This window comes from Stegastes partitus, unplaced genomic scaffold (genome assembly GCF_000690725.1).
Source record: "Stegastes partitus isolate 25-593 unplaced genomic scaffold, Stegastes_partitus-1.0.2 Scaffold736, whole genome shotgun sequence".
Classification (NCBI taxonomy): domain Eukaryota; kingdom Metazoa; phylum Chordata; class Actinopteri; family Pomacentridae; genus Stegastes; species Stegastes partitus.
In genome coordinates, this window is record NW_007578467.1 from 64,215 (window position 1) to 83,045 (window position 18,831).

The 18,831-nt window shown below is 42.1% G+C and overlaps 1 protein-coding gene across 1 annotated transcript in view; it reads right to left on the minus strand.

The window, feature by feature from the left end:
• Positions 1-18,831, minus strand: part of plxdc2b (plexin domain containing 2b) — a 111,285-nt gene that overhangs the window by 60,436 nt on the left and 32,018 nt on the right. Inside the window, exon 2 of the mRNA XM_008291328.1 lies at positions 11,151-11,374. Coding sequence (XP_008289550.1) covers positions 11,151-11,374 — 224 coding nt within the window. The remainder of the gene's footprint in view (positions 1-11,150; positions 11,375-18,831) is intronic.

Sequence of the window (18,831 nt, forward strand, 5' to 3'; positions counted from 1 at the left end):
GAATTGTTCCAAACACTTGCCCTTCGGATTATCAACCTTTTAAAATACAAAAACAGCACTTTTCTTCATAAAAACATGATTTTTTTTTATACATAACTAAGATAAAACTTTATCATAAAATTTGTCCAAAGTTTGCCAAGTCGAAGCTGCAAGAAACTCCTTTTACTTGATGGTACAGTGGCCTTCATATGCAAACTTGAATTGGAGCGTTTCATAAATCCAGAGAGGCTGTTAGACAAACTTAGCATTTCATTCAATAGAGAAAAAAAACGAGCAGACTCATCCCTGCTGATGTGTTATAAATGTAAAATGTTCCGTGCACAAATCAGCGGCAGAGCAAAATATTTTCAACAAAACTCTTAGAAGCTTAACAGAAGAGATACACATCTCTGCTTTCACCCCAGGACTGTGATTTATCTGAGCCGAATATCTGCAATGTCCATCTGCAGCTTTATGTGGTTGTTGTAAGTCTGTATCATGAACTACAAACTACGGAAAATGTGACATTTCTCTACGAATGAGCAAAGCGATCTACAATGGATTTTAAATATGTACGTGAAATGTATACTCTGGGCATTTCTACATATGTCTTGAATGAAAAAACAAGCATTTTGAACTACGATTTGAATGCATAATGTCTTGTACAAGCCTGTCAGATGTATTTTAATTCACACACATTTACACTCAGTGATGGTAAATTCCAGTTGACCCTCACAGATGCGACTAAAGTGGAGACGCTGCGCTGAAAAGCTCAGAGGAGGCGAACAGAAAATGATTGAGAGGAGAAGATGGACTGAAACCCTGCCACTCAGCTGCAGAGGTTCATCCGTCCTTCATAGACTGAAACACTGGAACGAGATGAAGATGGAGAAAACAGAAATAGCCGTTGATAATGGACCATTTAGTGGCTCCAGTGTTCAAAAACAACCTGCAGAAAAGATTCATTCAGAGTCCAAAAACCCATCCCAGATCCACTCCCATCACCGTCTGAGGCATTTACTCGCCTGCCCACTACATCAATATTGCATTATACTGAGACCTGAATATCCCGTGCCAACATATTTTCACTTCTGAATGGCTCTATAATAGAGTCCATGAGTAAAGGAATTTGCCTTTATGAGATTATTCTGGCTGTTCAACTGAAATAAAAAAGATGGTTCGAGTGTTTCGTAAAACTGAGGTTTACTTGAGTTTTCCAAAAAATAAAGCGAAAGTACAGTAAAAGCTGTAATCCCCGTCAACTGCAATCACGTCTCCGCTCGAGAAGGACTTGAGCTTTGAATAAATGTTTCAGTATGTTGGGATTAAGATGCTTGTCAGCCAGCCTTCTTTCTCCAAACAGGCAGCGCCGTCCTGCACGTAAACACACTCAAATGCACACACGGTCGGGCATATACAGTCAAATCACACGGTAGCTGCCTTGAAAAAAAACATTTACAGGAAGCAATCGCTCATGTGTGCGGCTCTTCTTCAGCTGATAATGCCCGTCATCCATTATTTGTTGCTGCCGCGCCGTCTGCTGTGAGCTGCAGCAGATTGGAAGTATTGGTGGTTAAACGTCAATATATACTGATCTGTGCTGCACCAGAGTATTTCAAATTCTCTTTAACAGTAGGATAGAAACTGAACCAGAGGTCTCCTTGAATACAAAATACCAAAACTCAGCAAGGATAGTCAGACACGATCCAAATAAACCGGAGGATAACTACGCTGGGTCAGAAAGATGCCAGAGGATTAGTACCGCATGGAGGGCTGCAAATAACAATCCATCTTTAGATTATTTTCCCAACAGTCCAAAAAACAAATGTCTTAAGTTTATTGTTACAGAAGAAAACCATAATAGATACACAAGAGACCTGTCAGGAACTAGTGAATGTGCTGCATGAGGCTGTGTTTTTGCATATTTTTTTTCTCCTAAATTTATGTTTTTTGTGCTATCAAAGTTGGAGTGCGTTGACCTCTCAGGGTCATCGTATCGTTTCCTTCAACCAGCCAACTTACTTTCGTGTCTAAACCCAATCAACCATAGTGCATTCACATCATTATTTTTTGTGTACTTATTTTTCCAGTCAAGCTACATTAATAAATTTATAGTTCCTGCAAGATGGAGCAGTGGTTTGCATTGTTGCCTCGCAGCAAGAAGGTTGCCGGTTCACGTCCTGGTGAGGATACCCGGGAGTGGAGTTTGCATGTTCTCCCCGTGCAGCGTGGGTTCTCTCCGGGTTCTCCGGCTTCCTCCCACACAGTCCAAAAACATGTCAAGGTTAATTGGTGATGCTAAATTTTCCTAAGGCGTGAATGTGAGTGTGCTTGGTTGTCTGTCTCTAAGTGTGGCCCTGTGATAGACTGGTGACCTGTCCAGGGTGTCTCCTGCCTTCACCCTGAGTCAGCTGGGATAGACTCCAGCCCCCCACGACCCTAGTGAGGATTAAGCGGTGTATAGATAATGGATAGTTTTTTGTACGGTTTTGATATTAAGTTAATAGATTTCACTATTTTTTGTAAATTAAGTCTTGCAGCTGAATATTTTTCTTCTTTTCTCCTCTATGACAGCAAACCGATTATCTTTGGGTTGTGGACAAAACAAGACATTTGTCATCTTCGCAAAACATTGATTGACATTTTTTTCACTGTTTTCTGACACGAATCAACCAAAAAATAAAAACAACTCATCGGCTAATGGGGAAAATAATCAAAAGATAAATTGAAAATAATCATTAGCTGTGGCCCTATTATTTAGCTGTGACTTCTTAAACATGACTAATGAGATCAGAAAATGCTTCTGCTGTATGTTTCTTGTTAGAGGACAAACACGGACAAACAAAGCTATTCATTTATACCCTATTGGGTATTTGACACGTCGATAAACAGACACAAGACCAGACGGAGACCCTACTTAACCTAATGAGCCTGTATATAATTTGGACTGGGCCCAAACTGGGCTACACAGATCCGCATGTACCCACAAAGACCTCCACTAAGTACAAGTGATTTACCACTAAGGGAAAATAAAATGATCCAGAAATGGTGGATAACTCTTTCAGTTTTTGACAAATATGACCAAAAGGGTTTACAGTTGGCTAAATAATCATGTGCACCGTTTCAAAAAGGGATGGAAATATTGGAGAATGAATTCAGTAAGCAGTCTGAGGTGAATCCAGGCATCTAATGTATAATTTAAGCGTACTCTCCTCTGTGGTTGTACTGTAGATCTCATGAATTGACTCAAAAACTGTCTGATGTGGCTGCACTCATAAGCAGAAATACACAGACCGGACTACACACTACCTCCGCTGTCTTTGTTCATCTGACGAAACGACTACAAACCGACACGCTGGCTGACCCACTGAGAGAAAGTCTCCAACCTTGCTGCTGGAAGATGATGCTCAGTAAGAAAGCCAAAACTGAAGCAGAGCAGACACAGACTGAAATTTAAACAACTGCGAGTTCATCTAAAGAGCATTTCCAGGCTGCAGCAGCTGCCTCAGACAGTATAGCGCTGCGGAGTTGAAACACTGAGCGACATAAAGGTGGTAAACTTCCCTTTCCAAACAAATTATCCTCTGGGAAACTACGACACAAAACAAACAATCTGGTTCTGAATACGGTAAAAGCAGCGTTGGGAATCAAATGGAGTAATGAAAATTAGCAAGGCGAACAGCTGTGTGAATCCTTTCCCTTAAGAAACACAAATAAACAGCGAGCGTAGCGGAGCATGTAACCTCCAAAGAGCCTCATGAGCTGTAAAGTCCCAGACATCCAATAACAACCCTCCACCATAAACCACACCCTTATTACAACACATGAAAGAAAGCTAAACAAACACTGCAACAGAGAATGGAATGGATGGACCCCCAACACTGATATACTGAGTGCTTTTACTGGCACCCTGACATGCCTGACATTGGTTAAATTATCTGGACAGGCTGCAGTGTGTGAACATCCGACACTGTTGAATGTTCACATTCAGTTCAGAGGGAACACGAGGAGTTATACGTGCCCCTCGGCTTCCCTTGAGGTGTTGCAACATGATACGAGACTTGAAAAAGGAGCACAATTCATCACCCGAGTGGCTGCTTCATCTCCCCTCAATGCGTATGGTTTGTTTTACTCCTCATAAAAATAAGAGGTGAAATGTTGCCACATGACAGCTTCAAGAAGCCACTCAAGTCGGGCAAGTTTAAAGTCCCCATATGTTTACATGCTATATTTTGTCATCTCGACTGCCTGCGCTGTAAATCTGCCATGTCGCCGTTCTGTACACACAACATCTTCCGCATGGGAAGAGGGATTACTCCTCGGTCGCTCTCCCTGAGGAAGTTTCCTCAATTTCTTCCTTATCTGAGGCGAGGGTCTGACGACAGAGTGTTTAATGCTGTGGAGGTTTTAAAGCCGCAATGAGGCAGATTTGCGATATTGAGTTATATAAATAAAACCGGCTTGACTTGCGGTCAGGGGCTCCGGATTCTGTCCGCTTGGTATTCAGACAGGATCTTTAGGTGATTTCTCAGACTGTTGAGAGTAATGTGGGAGTAGAGAAGGTGAGAAGTGTCATGCATTTTAGCCCAATGAAGGTAAACATTATGTTTGCTGCACAGTAATCAACCAGGAATGTGCACTTGTACATATTTGACTTTTGCTCTTCTGCATAGTTTTTGCCACATCTGCTGCTTAGCTGTGCCAATGCAGCGGTCTCATAAAAATGAATGAAGTGTGAATGTTTTCAGTTGCTATTGTTGTACAAGGACAAACTAACGAAACCAAAGAAAAGGTTGCAGGCATTTTAATGGGACGCTGTGAGCCTGCTGTTGATGTCTGGAGACAGCGAACAACCTGCAGGTCTGAGTCCGCTGACAGGTGGCTGCTGGTCTTGTTTTCATGTGTATCAGAGCCAGAGGGAGGAGAAAGCCGGAGTGTCTAGTGTTGTTACGACGCCGGAATTTCAATACCTTGAAAAATATGAATATTTGATACTGTTTTCAATGCTACAGAGAATTCCAGCTCCAAACTAAGGGCATTACATTTTTGATTTTTGACTTTATAAAACAAACAAAACACGGTTGAAATATGACAATTAGGTACATTTCTAACATGAATTCTTGAGGTAGTGCAAGATTGTCACACATTAAAAGGTAATATAAAGAAAGCAAAAAATAAAATTGTGACCTTCGCCTCTCCGTGTTCATTTGGCTCAAATCTGATATATTTCTAAACAGCGCTCCTGCTGCTTTCTTTATCCCCCAAATCCAGTCAAGGAGTCTCTACACTTGCCATCTTTCAAACACCGAAACGAAATATTATTCAACTGGAGGAAATGAGATTACGTGGGACTATGTGGGCACCGTGGAGTGCGCTGTTGGAGGGAAGAGAGAGTGACAAAATGCAGCTGGTATCAGTGCATCAATACTGTGGGAAATGAATATTAAAACAGTAATAAATCTGTTGAATTGTTTGTGTCGATATTTTTAGACGACACTAGGCCAGAACACACATATATTGCATGTGGATGAAGTGGATGATGATGAATATCCATCTTACATCCACAAATAACCAGTCTGTTAATGGTGAAAATTCATTTTTATTGCGTTTTGTGGTTGTTATAAATATAGCGGTGTAAAATTAACGCTGTTAAGTTATAAATATGCTTGCTTCTGCCATTTCTCAACCCCCATACAGTTGCTATTAATGGGAATGTTAGCTATTGAGAGCAAAATTGTTTTTTGTACCAGGCTGTAAACATGTTTATTTCTGCTGTAAAGTTGAACATTTTAACATTGGGGTCTATGTGGGGTAACTCGCTTTTGGAGTCAGCCTCAAGTAGCCATTTAACTGAGAAACTTTTTCTGCATTGGCGTCATTTTTCAGCCTTAGGAGTTGCTGCTGGTGTCAACTCAATGTCAGACGGAAGAGAGGGCAAGAAAGAACAGCTGGTATCGACATATTAATGTTGTGAAAAATGGGTATTGAAGATTTTGATAAACTGATGTTTTGATGCAGATGCAGGCATAGATGTGCATATACAGTGAATAAGATTGGATATCAATCTTCTACAAACAGACAGTCTGTTACGTGCCACTCTTATTTAGTTTTGTTAGTCAGTTTTTGTTAAGGCCTGAAGTGTGTCTTTGAGCTCTGTTTGTTGTTCTGCTTGCTCTCACATTCATTACAGAGCTCGTACAAAGTGCACAGTACATTAATAATAATGTGATAAAAGGCTGCACTGGTGGTTTGACTACAGCAGAATGGTTCAAAACTGTTCATTTTCACCAAATTAATGTTCTCCCCAGACTGATGGTGATTTAATCTCGGTAATACGGAGAAAACATTTCCAGTATTCACTCACATTTGCGAGTTAGAAAAGGAAAGCCCACTGCTTTTGGATCTAGTGAAATACTCATGAGGGAATGACCAATTTTGAAACACTCTGCCAGAGTCAAAAGTTAATACAAGCGAAATTCAAGCATGCTTCTGTGATGAGTTCCCTCGATACTCCTGACAACAGAAACCTTAATTAAGCTACAGTGTATGACAACCTAACAGCTGGGGTTATGAGAAGAACCTAAAAACATGGCCGTGATCCAAGAAAATGTTCCGAAGCAGCACCTTGGAAGATAAAAACCACAAAAACCCAACGGTTAAGTGCCACGAGCGACTACTGACAGCATGTCTGGACCAGCTGAAACGTCACCTCACGAAACCTGGCTCCAATTCAGTGACACTGACTCGTTCCCACAGTTTGCTTCGGTCTTTCTTCTTCTTCTTCTATCTCGCTGTGACCTGAAGACACCCCGAGCAGAGGAGCTGTTTAATCGGGTTAATGATCCGTAGAGCTGGTGCAGTGACTAAGAGTGGCGGCGTCAGACAGTCTGCTGTTAAAGCCACCGTTTTAAACCTGCACGCAGAGGTGAGACAAAGCTCTTACTGGAAACTGGTGTTACGGCACCAGTTAACCCAAACACAGACTGACCTCAAAGCAAAGACAAAGAACGAGATGGACGGGTTTCTTCACTTCTATCGAGTAAACACTTGATTTACGGGAATGGAAACGAACAACGGCGATTCAGCTGAGCAAAGACGGATTTAGCTCACCTTAAAATGATATTGTTAAAACACTCCTACCTAAGACTGCATCTGTCTGTACTAGTTATTGTCATTCTAACAAATAAATGACCAGATAAAGCGTGTGACCTTAAAGGTTTAATACAGAGCTGGGCGAACTCAGCTCAAATGAATGACAAATTTTGGTTGTTTTTCAAATTACTGCCGTGTAGACGGGCGACAAATTAAAGCAGAAACCAACAAACAGTGCTCAGAATAGTGCTGGGTCACGATGTGCTGCCAAAACAACTGTAATGGCTCTTGGCATTGATTTCACCACCCTCTGGAAATCTACTGGAAGGGTTGAACACCATTCTCTCACCAGATATCACCTCATTTGTTGTATGATGTTTGATGAGGGCGGGTGACGGTGAAGGACATTTCATATGACTCACAACATTCTCATGCTCATCAACCCTTCCAGTGACCCCTTGTACCCTACGGATGGATGGATGGATGGATGGATGCGTTGTTGTCATGGTGGATGAGACCAACTCCCTTCAGCATGGAAATTGTTCATCACAGGACAAATATGATCACTCAAAATAGCTCTGTATTGATTTGCACTGAGTCTTCTTTTTAATGCCATGCCAGCAAAACGCTCTTAACAGGATAATAGGATCCCCTCACTGACGGAGCCAAGGGTTGAGCTTTTTTTTTTCTTTAATTTGCCCCTGTCTCTATCAACAAAGTAGATATTTTTTTAATTATGTGCCTTTTGAGCAGCACCTTAGAAGAGATTATAGCACAAAAACACAACTGCCACATTACTGACAGCATGTCTGGATTCAGAGTCACTTACTCACGTCATTTGCATTTTGAGACGTTGCTTTTTATTGTTTTAGTTCTTTACTGTGTTAAATGAATGCGTGTTAATCGTGTTTACAGAAGTGATTGTGACCGGTTTGTTAGTAAGGTACTTTTGATTGGTTTTTGATGTTACAGTTAAATTGCGACAGCTCCAGAGCATTGTGGGTAGGCTGACTGCCTACTCATTATATTATCCATCCATTATCTATACACCGCTAAATCCTCGCTAGGGTCACGGGGGGGGTTGGAGTCTATCCCAGCTGACTCAGGGTGAAGGCAGGGGACACCCTGGACAGGTCACCAGTCTATCACAGGGCTACACTTAGAGACAGACAACCAAGCACACTCACAGTCACACCTACGGACAATTTAGAATCATCAACTAACCGCAACGTGTTTTTGGACTGTGTGGAGAGAACCCACACTGCACGGGGAGAACATGCAAACTCCACACAGAAAGATCCCAGGTGTCCTCACCGGGACGTGAACCAGCGACCTTGCAGTGAGGCAACGATGCTAACCACTGCACCACCTTGCACCCCCCATTATACTATGAAAGAGTTAATTTATTGAGCACGTAACACGAGTCAAATTCAATCAATTAGAAAGTCCCAATGTCCGTAATTGTTCTATTTGAATAATCTCCCAGTGCCAGTTTGACATTTGTGAAAATATGCTTATTCACTTTCTTGCAGACAGTTAGCTTAGCATGAAGAGGGGAACAACAGAATCATGTCTCTTTAAATAATTGTGTTGCAAATGTTCGACAATTATTATATGACAGAGAATTGGTTTATGTTTCTCTGTATTAAACAACATTGTCTAAAACATCAACAAGTTTTTATTGTCTTCACAGCCAAAAATGAATCTGCTTCTTTCTAGACTTACTATTTGGCATCAACAAACAATCACACAGAGAGAAACTGATGACAAAACAGGCAGTAACTTAATACAGCCACATGACCTTAAACTAGAGGCTTGGATTTACATTTGTCTTGACAGGAAATTTGGTCGCAAATCACTGACAAGAGCAGACAAAGCAGCTTGATGGCAAGCAGGTGTGCCAAAGAAATAAATTATGACACCAAATAAGTCTTGGAATGTGTTTACCATCACAGACCGATAATATACGGCTTTGTGAAAGTGTCAAAGAGACCAGTTCCTTCCTCTATCATCTTCTGTCTTCAGTTAAAGCTCTTTCAGCGTAGAGAAGGCGGTTTCTTAAATCCATTCAGCTTTCCTCTGGGTGGAAGATTTCAGCTCAGCGTCTACTATTTCTGCCCTCTCTGTATGAAGGCTTTTCTCATGTCAACAAAGTGCCGGTGGCAGACGAGGCGCTGTGTGTGCCGGGTAATGACAAGAGGAATGGCAGGGTGTTTGTGCTGCGGACTGCTTTTCCATTCGGGAACAACAAATGAGCCCGAGAGAACGAAAACAGGGACGGAGAACATGTTTGTGTGATGGTACGTGAGCATGTATGTAAGCAGACGTGTGTGACATTTGAAGTGGTGTGTGCATCGGTGCGTTCGCAGTCTGTGTGTATGCGTGAAGTTTGAAGCGGTGTGTGTGTGCGCGCCTGTACTTGAGTGTGTTTGAATGTTTACAGCCGACGATCAAAGCTCCCTCCCTCCTCGCTGAGAGACGAGGAGCTGTGAACCTGAGATGATTAGAAGCCACGAGAAAACTTAACGAGCTGTCTAAACCCGGGCGGCCGCCATCATTATGACTGAACGCCTCAATGCTGCGCGCCAGCCAAGGCGCCATAACAAGGGACACGGGTGATGCCTTTCATTTACATAGACGCAAACACAGGTCGAGAGGCGCTATTCTTCTCCGGCAGGTCCACTAGGCCCTTCTCGCTGTAGGAGGCCGGGGTAATTTCCTGTCCTGGTCTCTCTGAGGTCAAGTTTAAGAGGATCCACACAGAAAGTAGATGAACACCTGAGGGCTGAGCTTAATTTGATATAAAATATTAATCCTAAAAGGCCCCTCCTCGTCCTCTTTTTCATTACTAAACATCCACTCTTCTGAGGAGATTTATAATTGCTCCAGGGAAGCGACCAAAGTGTATTTTTAGACACGGCTCAACAGAGGACTTCATTGATTCCTTCTTTTTATACTAGTTGGATTTTTCATGAGACAGGAAGGTTTACTGTGTGAGCCAAATCGAGCCACACACAACAAAAGTGATGTGAATTAAAGCTGAAGAGTAAAAAAATATTGATATCATCAATCACAATTATTTGCCACAGTTTCAGGACATTTTTTACTAGTTTCTGTTAAACCCTCCTGAACCCCAAAACCCACCAGCTGGTTTGGAAGACGTGCCATCCTAAAAATCTATCTGTAAAAACAGAAACGTTCGTCGGATTTTCAAGTTTCCAACGGTTTTTGGATCTAATCATGTGTGACATGTGGTTCTGTTGGGAAACTTAACCAAAGTTAGCTTAAAATCGCACAATGTCATCCAAAACTCATTTCAAGATTTGCCAAAAAAGAAACTGTTTCCACTAATCAGATTCTGTGAGAAAAAAAATAAATTAAAATTCGGGATTCCTCGGCACCAACTGTGAAGCTATTAGTGACTCAGCCGCAACCAAGATTCACATGACAAGAACTAGCCGACTATTTGGCTCAACAGAGAAGACGCAAATATGTAAACTAATTACAAGAATTGAGAGAAAAATAGAACATTGTTGATCAGTGAAGCATGGCGTTAAAAAACACTCCAGAGAGGAGTGAGTTGTCAGCAAGCTATTGGATGGAGCCATGAGGAGCCCCACTTAATCTGTTGCCCCTCTGCTTTTCAGACTAAACTCAGGTATGAACTAAGGCACAGCTGAGGAAACAGCTTTGGCATAGCCTTTGCAGACAGTAATCTAAGGACAGTAGGAATAGAGTTGTGCAGAAATACTTGCGCTTCAAGGCAAATAAATGCGTAAAATTTAAAGATACCCAAAAGCCTGCATGTCTAAGAGGCTACTGAGAACTTGAAAGGCTGACAAAGCGGCAGCCTCCAGAGTTTTGCAGCCTTTCAACATCCCCAACACATAAATCAAGATGCCTCCAGTAACTTCAATATACAGTAAAAGGAAAATATAGTGTTTGCTTTTGAAGCCTTGCTGCAGCTCAGCCCCACATTTGTGGTGATTTCCGATTGTGGAAATCAGAAAGAAAAACAGCAACATGTGGTTATCCGTAATCAGCTGCCTGGCCCGTGTGTGCAGCCCATCCTCACATACCTCTATCTGGGAGCTGTTGTCTGTTTCCTCTGCAGACAGCAGGCCTGGGAAGCCTTCGGGCTCCTCCGGTTCAGGCTCCTGGTCCTGCTCCTGACTGGCCCTGTTGCTGTCCATGTTGCGAGGTTTCGGGGGAAGCCATCTCCTCCACCGGTGGCTGTACAGCTTCACGTCCACCGCCGCATCCTCGTCTCCTGCCTGCCCCTGCACGTATGAGTAAGAAACCCCTGAGGACACAGAAAAGGAAAGTGTGACCAACAAAACAGATAAAGGAAACGACAGATCAATCACCTTGAAGCAGCAATGTTATGTCGATAAATAATTGGTGCAATAATGCTAAACTATTGACCCTCACATGAAAATCTCTTGCCACACATTAAAAATTGTCGGACTGTACAACTTAAATAATTACATGGCACAATAATATTTTCCCTTCCACTAAGGCAACAGTCAAATCACACAGGCGGGAACTGCTCAAGCCATTAATCTTGTGCCGCTTCCTCATAACTCATTGTCTCTGCGGACCTTTCTCATCGCTTTGGAGAGAAATCTCTCTCCGCCTGAAACAGTTTCACATTAGGAGTGACTCAGCGGCCATCACGCAGACCAGTGGGCCACAGTCAGAGCCAATCATCCCCATCCCCGAGTCTGAAACGAGACGCCGGTGACAGGTGAGAAATGTTAGCGTGTTAATGTAAACATTGACTTGATTAACCGAGCCTGAGACAGCCCGCCGGATCAGAGGTGAAATGTGCTGCGTCATTATGAGAAATGGTTTTCTGAGCTGAAATGAGTCAGAATTGTTCTTGTTCTTTCCTCGAGACGTTTTTTTCCCTGCAAGCGGAGGGAAATTACTTTGCTGATTTGAATCACTGTGTTCGGTTCAGGCATTCATAGACATTGATGATGCAGTTCACATTATATATACACAATTCCATTACATAAGGGGACAGAGAGGTAAAAGATGCAGTTTTAGATTTTGGTGAAATAGTTTAAAGGCTCTCTGTGGAGTTTTTGACCTCTAGTGGAGCTGTGGAGCTGTTTCTGTGAGCAGGGGGTCTATCTTGTGCGTGAACACAGTATTCAGAGTAAAGCGCTTATCAACAAGAGATGGTGAAGATAAGCAGCAATGGGCCAACAAAGAGAGACTAGAGGATGAAATCAGTAAACATGGGTGGAAACATTACGTGCTTCATGAGGAAGAAATTGAGTAAGTCTGCTAGTGTTTGCTGCACCTCTAAATCTAAGTCTGTTGCAGGTTGGTTAAGCTCCATATAAAAGAGCATTTGTGTAATAAAGTCACTAATATATATATACAAACATATTGTATGTCGTGGCTAATCTGGCTCCAATCCCTGCTGCCCCTACTAGTGCAATAAATATATGTGTTAACCATTAAACCATCTCATTGCGTGTGTTTCCCCGCCTCATGTGGATTACAGAAGGCAGAGACAGTCTGTTTATCTGTTAGTCCTGTGATGGACTGCAGGCTTGTTTCCCTGCCTTCAAGCTAATGCTCAGCATGCTTGGATAAGCTCCTGCCCCCCATGACCTTAATAGGATTAAGCGGTTAGAGACAATTAGTAATAAACTTCATTTTCATAGCACTCATCCGGACACAAAGTTTACAAAGTGCTTGCATGCTGTCGCAGCTATGCAAATTGTTCTGGCTTTAGGACAAAGAGAATTGCTGATTCCTCTACTACTACTGTATGTTGCTTCCCTTTCATGAAACAGAGGTCACCGGGTTTAACTAGCAGAGTGCGTTTTCCACTCTTTTCCCCTCCGTCTCCGTTCCCTCACGCTCACATTTTGCACTCCTTATCGCCCTCCTCTCTCCTCCTCCTTCTTCTCCTCCTCCTCCTCACTCTGGGCCCCCGACCAGTGGTTCTCCAGCGGAGAGGAGAGAGGCGGTGAGAGCGAGTGGAGAGGCTTAAGATGCTAATTCGCCCCAAAGAGGAAGCTGACAGATTCACTTTATAATGAGCGCCGGCAAAGCAAAAAGCAAAGAGACCAATCTGTTCGTACAGGTGGGTGTTGATGTACATTGGACACATTTAACGGAGCAGAAGGCAGACTTTGAAACGGGGCGGGGACGGCAGTTCTTGGACGAATCTTGGCGCAGTTATGGGCTCAGACCTAATATAATCAATATTCAGACATAATTTACAACAATATTAAAAGACTTAAATACTTCTGTCTCAGTAAGACAGTCCATATTTTTAACTTCAGCTGTCTCAAGTATGGTAAGGCTGTCATTTTGTCCACAAGAGTCCACACAGACCTCTAGTCAAAATCTGTGTCTGTGCCAGACTATGCTACAGTAATGTGCATGCACAGAATACGTATGCATCAGTCTACTGTACATGTGCAGAACAGACTCCTCATAGAGGACTAGAAAGTATTACAATAACAACAACTATGCACTCGAGATGTCAGTGTTCAAATTTGGAAGGGAGAACAATCAAGGTTTAAACGACACATAAGTGCAGCGTTCATATTTTATGCAGAAAACTCAAATCTCTGTTGTTTGAAATTAAGACTTCTTTGTTTCCCACTCTGCGGATCCATTGTGTAACTCTTTACGTTTTTTTGTATTCTCTGATGTCTTGCTCTTCTGGGCCTGACATACGTAGGAGCTAAAACTAAAGTGTGTTCAGTGGATGCTTTTGTTTTATCTGTAATTGAACAAAACAGAAAAAAATCTCTAACATAACAGTAAATAGTAAAATACATTTAAAAAACAACATTGAAAAATGTCCAAAAACTTTATTTTCTACAGTGTAGCCTGACAATAGACAGAGAGCTGCTTGCAATCATACTAGTGCAGTCGTTAATGGAAACATACATGTGTTTTACTTTTCATTTATATTTCTTCACCCTCTTTTCTGTCTCCTTCACTGTGCCAGTGTGTGGTTTCATATGGTGTTAAATATGGATGCCCAGGGCAAAAGTCAGAATAACCTGAACCTTCCATCCCTCTCTCCCATCCCTCCCTCTTCCACTCCTTTCTCCCCCTATCTTCTATCCCTCTCTCCTTCATCCTTAACCCTCTTTCACCCTCTTTCCCCGACTCTTCCATCCCTCTCTCCACCTACCTCCCCCCTCTTTCCTCCTCCAAAGGGCAGCACGGTGGCTCAGTGATCAGCGCTGCAGCCTCACAGAAACACTTCCACCTGTTTCTGTGGTGAGTTTTTGTGTTTTCCCTGAGATCTCTGGTTTCCTCCCACATCTCCCAAAACACAACCCTTAGGCTAATTGGATATTCTAAATTGTCCCCCAAACAATTCAAATAAATCCCACAAAAAAAAAAAAATCAAAAGAAAACACATTTCTGCATGTGTGTGGTTTTAGTGAATTAATTACACCTGCAGCTCATTGTGGCTGCTGGGTGTTGCTGTTGCACAAACACTTGTGGTTTTAGCACTAACAGGACTAAAGGTTTCTGAAGAGTATTATAGACAGACAAGTGATTCACTGATCATTTGCAGGAAAGTAAAATCTTTCAGCAGCTAAAATCACAAGTAAGATCCTACATTCAACACTGAACATAACAGAAGCACTGAATCGTACTAAAAACTCAGAATGAGGTTTGAAGGTGTTTGTGAAATGTGATGTTCAAATGTATACTGTGTGCAAAATTGTCAATGAAAATGTACAATGTGATGAGTTTGCCTTGAAGAAAACATGTGAAAAGGTCTGAAATGTAAAAAAGTACAGTGTGAGAATTGTATCTTACCCTGCTTTGTAATTTCTCTAGTTTGTTTTACACTTTTACTACACTTGTATGCGCACATATAACCAGCCAAAGTTGCACAAGAGACTTCTGTATTTGTGTTTTCTACTCTCACAGGTTTTAAAACGGTTTAGCCTCAAGTTATTTACATTAATGACTGGATTTGTCTCATGCTGCAGAGAAGGAATTTGTTTAGATCATCCCTGTCATGAGCGTAGGATGAAAGATAGCGTTGGGTCTTTCTTGACGCTTTATTAGTTTAATTATGCAAATCCCAAACTGCGGTTATGTTAATTAAAGGTAATCTGTACCAAGCCATTCGGATAAAGTTATATTTAAAGTAAAGTCATCGCAGATTTCGCAATGCTTTTATCACAGAGTTACAACATAAATATGATGTGAATGGGAAAGATTTTCTACACTCAGTAATGACCTAAAATGTAATTTCGTTTTGCCGGTAACCATGTACAGGAATAATAAAGCTGTAATATAGTCACAAATTACAATAAAATTCAGATAAAAAGCAACACTATTAGCAGCCAGTAGTAGTTCAAAAGTCTCGAGTTTAGCTTTAAGCTGACAATAAATAACACAGAATCTCTGCAGCAGCTTTTCTGGCCAACAGTTCACTCACTGTCTCATTATGAGCCCTATAGCTCTACTGCTTCCTGACACTCTAATGGTCATTAGTCACATCCATGCAGACAAAGTGGCCCAGGCTGCTTCCCGTCAACAGCAGTTATACACCCTCATCCAGGAGGCACCTACACATACCGTTCCACTAACGCATAAACATCTATTTTCATCCTTTAAAGGCTCCTTGTCAGTTCCTCAATATACGCTGCAAAGCTGGCAAACAGCGGATGCTTTAAAATACACCATGACCGCAACTTAGAGGCCTTGAATAAATGGCTGCTCTTTTCCCAGCATGTCACTCTGTGATGAGTCACCCTTTAATGGAGCACATGCACCTGCATTTCTCTTGTGAACACCACCTCTGTGATGCAGCGACGTCAGAATATCTTATTATCCGGGGGAAAGTCAGAGTCTTTTGTCAGGCCACTGAGGACAGACTCCCCGCGGGACACCTAAAATAACCCCCCAGCAGGACAAGGCTTCTCCTCGGGGCGAGACTGTTCCTCAGCTTTTGTGTGAAAGGAAATCTTTCCCCTCTGCATTTCTTTCAGTGCCTCTGAAAGCCCCCGCATACCTTCACCCTGACTCTGTCGAGCAGCCTTGTTGGCCGGACTCACGCCTGTCAACACCTCTGATTCACAAACACCGAAGGGACTGTAATTTGGTTCCACCTAAAACCTTTCAAGGACGTTGAGGCGGTCATAAAACCGCAGCATAAAGGTGCTGTCTGGACCACTTCTTTCATTCAGTTTCTGCCTGTTTTCCCACCTTCTCTCGCGGTTCCCACCTCACTCAGGGTCGCTGACAGGAGACCGCCACACATGATTGGCAAGTCGACACGTGGAATGCTTCGCTGCGTTTGTGCATACTTGTGGTGTGCATAATTTTGGGAGGAAAGGATAGAAAAAAAATGCAACATCCGTCAACGGTTTCTTAGGCTTTCTATCTCTGGGTGGCTTAATTTAGTGCCCACTGAAAGCTGCTTTATCAGTGTAGCAGCAGACCCTGCCAAGCACTCTGGAGGACCTCGTCTCTCTGGGGTTGGAACAGTGCTGACTCTGTGCACATCCACTCAACAGGGTCAACATGGATTAAGTTGATGTAACTATTCCAGAAGCCTCAGACTTTTTTTTTTGGAACCGTGTGCTTATCAGCTTCAAAATAACAGATTCAAAAAGAAGAAAAAAACCCTCATCTGCAGCTCAGATAATTTGTGCGATGAAGAAACACGACAATAGTCTGACATTGAAAAAAAATAATAAAAAAAACAGACCACAGTAGTGATGAACAGTTTTGCTGTAAATCATAAGACAGAACGCTGCGATTTTTCCTCCATTCTGCATGTCTGGTTCCGTTCATTAGCTGTGATTCATCGGCAACACTTGTCAAGAGCAGCACTCCATAACTCTCAATCGCATATACACACATTTCAGAAGAACTTAGTAATGCGAGCACACGATCCAGCGTTCAGAAAAGCTTAATGTTCACCGCACAGAATCTTTTAGAAAACAAAAAGCATTCTACATCTAAAAGGTAAATTCACACAGAGTGTAATGGATGTTTTTGTCTGAGTGTGCAAGCTTCTGTCGATTCACCTTAAACTTTTCATGGAACTGACTCTTAAACATACAATTAGATAACATGCCTCCTATTAATATGAAAAAAACACTGTCTGAGTCAATGTGACAAGGTCAGAGAGTAAAGGAAGCAGTAAATTCATGTCGTTGGGTGTACTCAGGAAAGATTTATCGTGATTAAACTTTAAAAAAACCAATGTAATCCAAATTTGGCAGAGACCAATGTGATGTCTCCAAATTGCTTGGTTTGACTAATGAACAGCCCAAAACCCAAAGATATTAAATTTAAATTGACATAAACAGAGAAAATTCTAATATTTGAAAAGCTGAAAACAGAGAAGATTGGGGAATTTTGCTCGACAGTTGGGTGATAAACCACTAATTGGTTACCAAAATCGAAATCTCCTGCTAACAAATGCCATAAAATTCAATGTTTCAGGAGAACAAATCAGCAATCCAATCAACCAAAAAATCAACAATTAAAAAGATTCACACGCAATACATGAGCAGGTCTGACAGTCGGACTTTCAGAGCCCTCACAACCCAACTGATGTTCAGGTTCTTCCCAGAGCCAGATTAAAGGCACTGTTAAAAACATGAAAAGCCCTGAAAGAGCGTTATCAGCCATTACTGACACTAAAGTAAAGAGGCAGAGACAGATAAGCGAGACGTTCGATGTGACTGATGAGTTAATAAAGTGGGCCTAATAGGAGGTGGCTGCTGGTTTGATCTTGTGACGAACACGATGTGAATTCTTCCAGCGCTGGTTGACCAAGCTTCTCGATGTCTGATAATGGATTATAGATTACATACAGCAAATTAACTTCCATATCAACTAGATTATTGAAATGCACAGCGACAGCAATACCGAGTACTCCAACCGCAGACTTTTCAAATCAGTCGCCTGCCTCTGCACAAACTCCAGACATGTCTGAAGTTATTATGCAAAGAGCAAAGTGTGTTTTTCTGACCTGCCATATCTTGCATTTTACACATCGTCTCCTAAACTCGCAGCCTGTCATTAAGTAAACACATAAAAGTCAAAAAGCTGACTGCAGGAGAAAGTTAAACACAGGTAGTCGGAGAGGCAGCACCTGCAAAGCAGATCCAGTTTCAAACAGCCCATAAAGCCGTGAGCATACACCTAAATGCAGCTAAATCTGAGATAATCAGCGCGTGAGACGAGTTAAGACGTGAAATTAAATTGTGCAGTGGGGAGCAGATGAGGAAAAGAACAAAACGCCATTCTTCTCACAGAAAAGCTCCTAAAATGAATTCACAACTAGGTTTTTTGCGAGAAGATATAACGACTTTCCCTCCGGAGAGACGCGCCGAGCGAGCGTCCTGCCTGTCATGAACGCTTCGTTTCACCACTGATTTGTTTTGCCAGCAATTAGTCACATCTTTCCAGGTCTGAACACTGCAACACAAACGTCCCCTGAGGTTTAGATTAGGACCACAGATAGAGTCTCAAGTGGCAACCTCCGTCTCGTTCTGAAATATAACAACCTGTTGGCTAACGACATCGTATAGCACGTTGCACTGCTGATGTCTAACTTCAGCAAATAGTCAGGATCCACAACTGGATGCAGGGTGACAAAGGCGTTTATCAGAATTGGAATCTCATATAGTGACTTCTACTGATTTCTGTTATGATGCTTGTTTTGCCCGACACAATAAACTTTATCAAAATGGCTTCTGGCAACACTGGACTCAGGGAACAAACACACCGAGT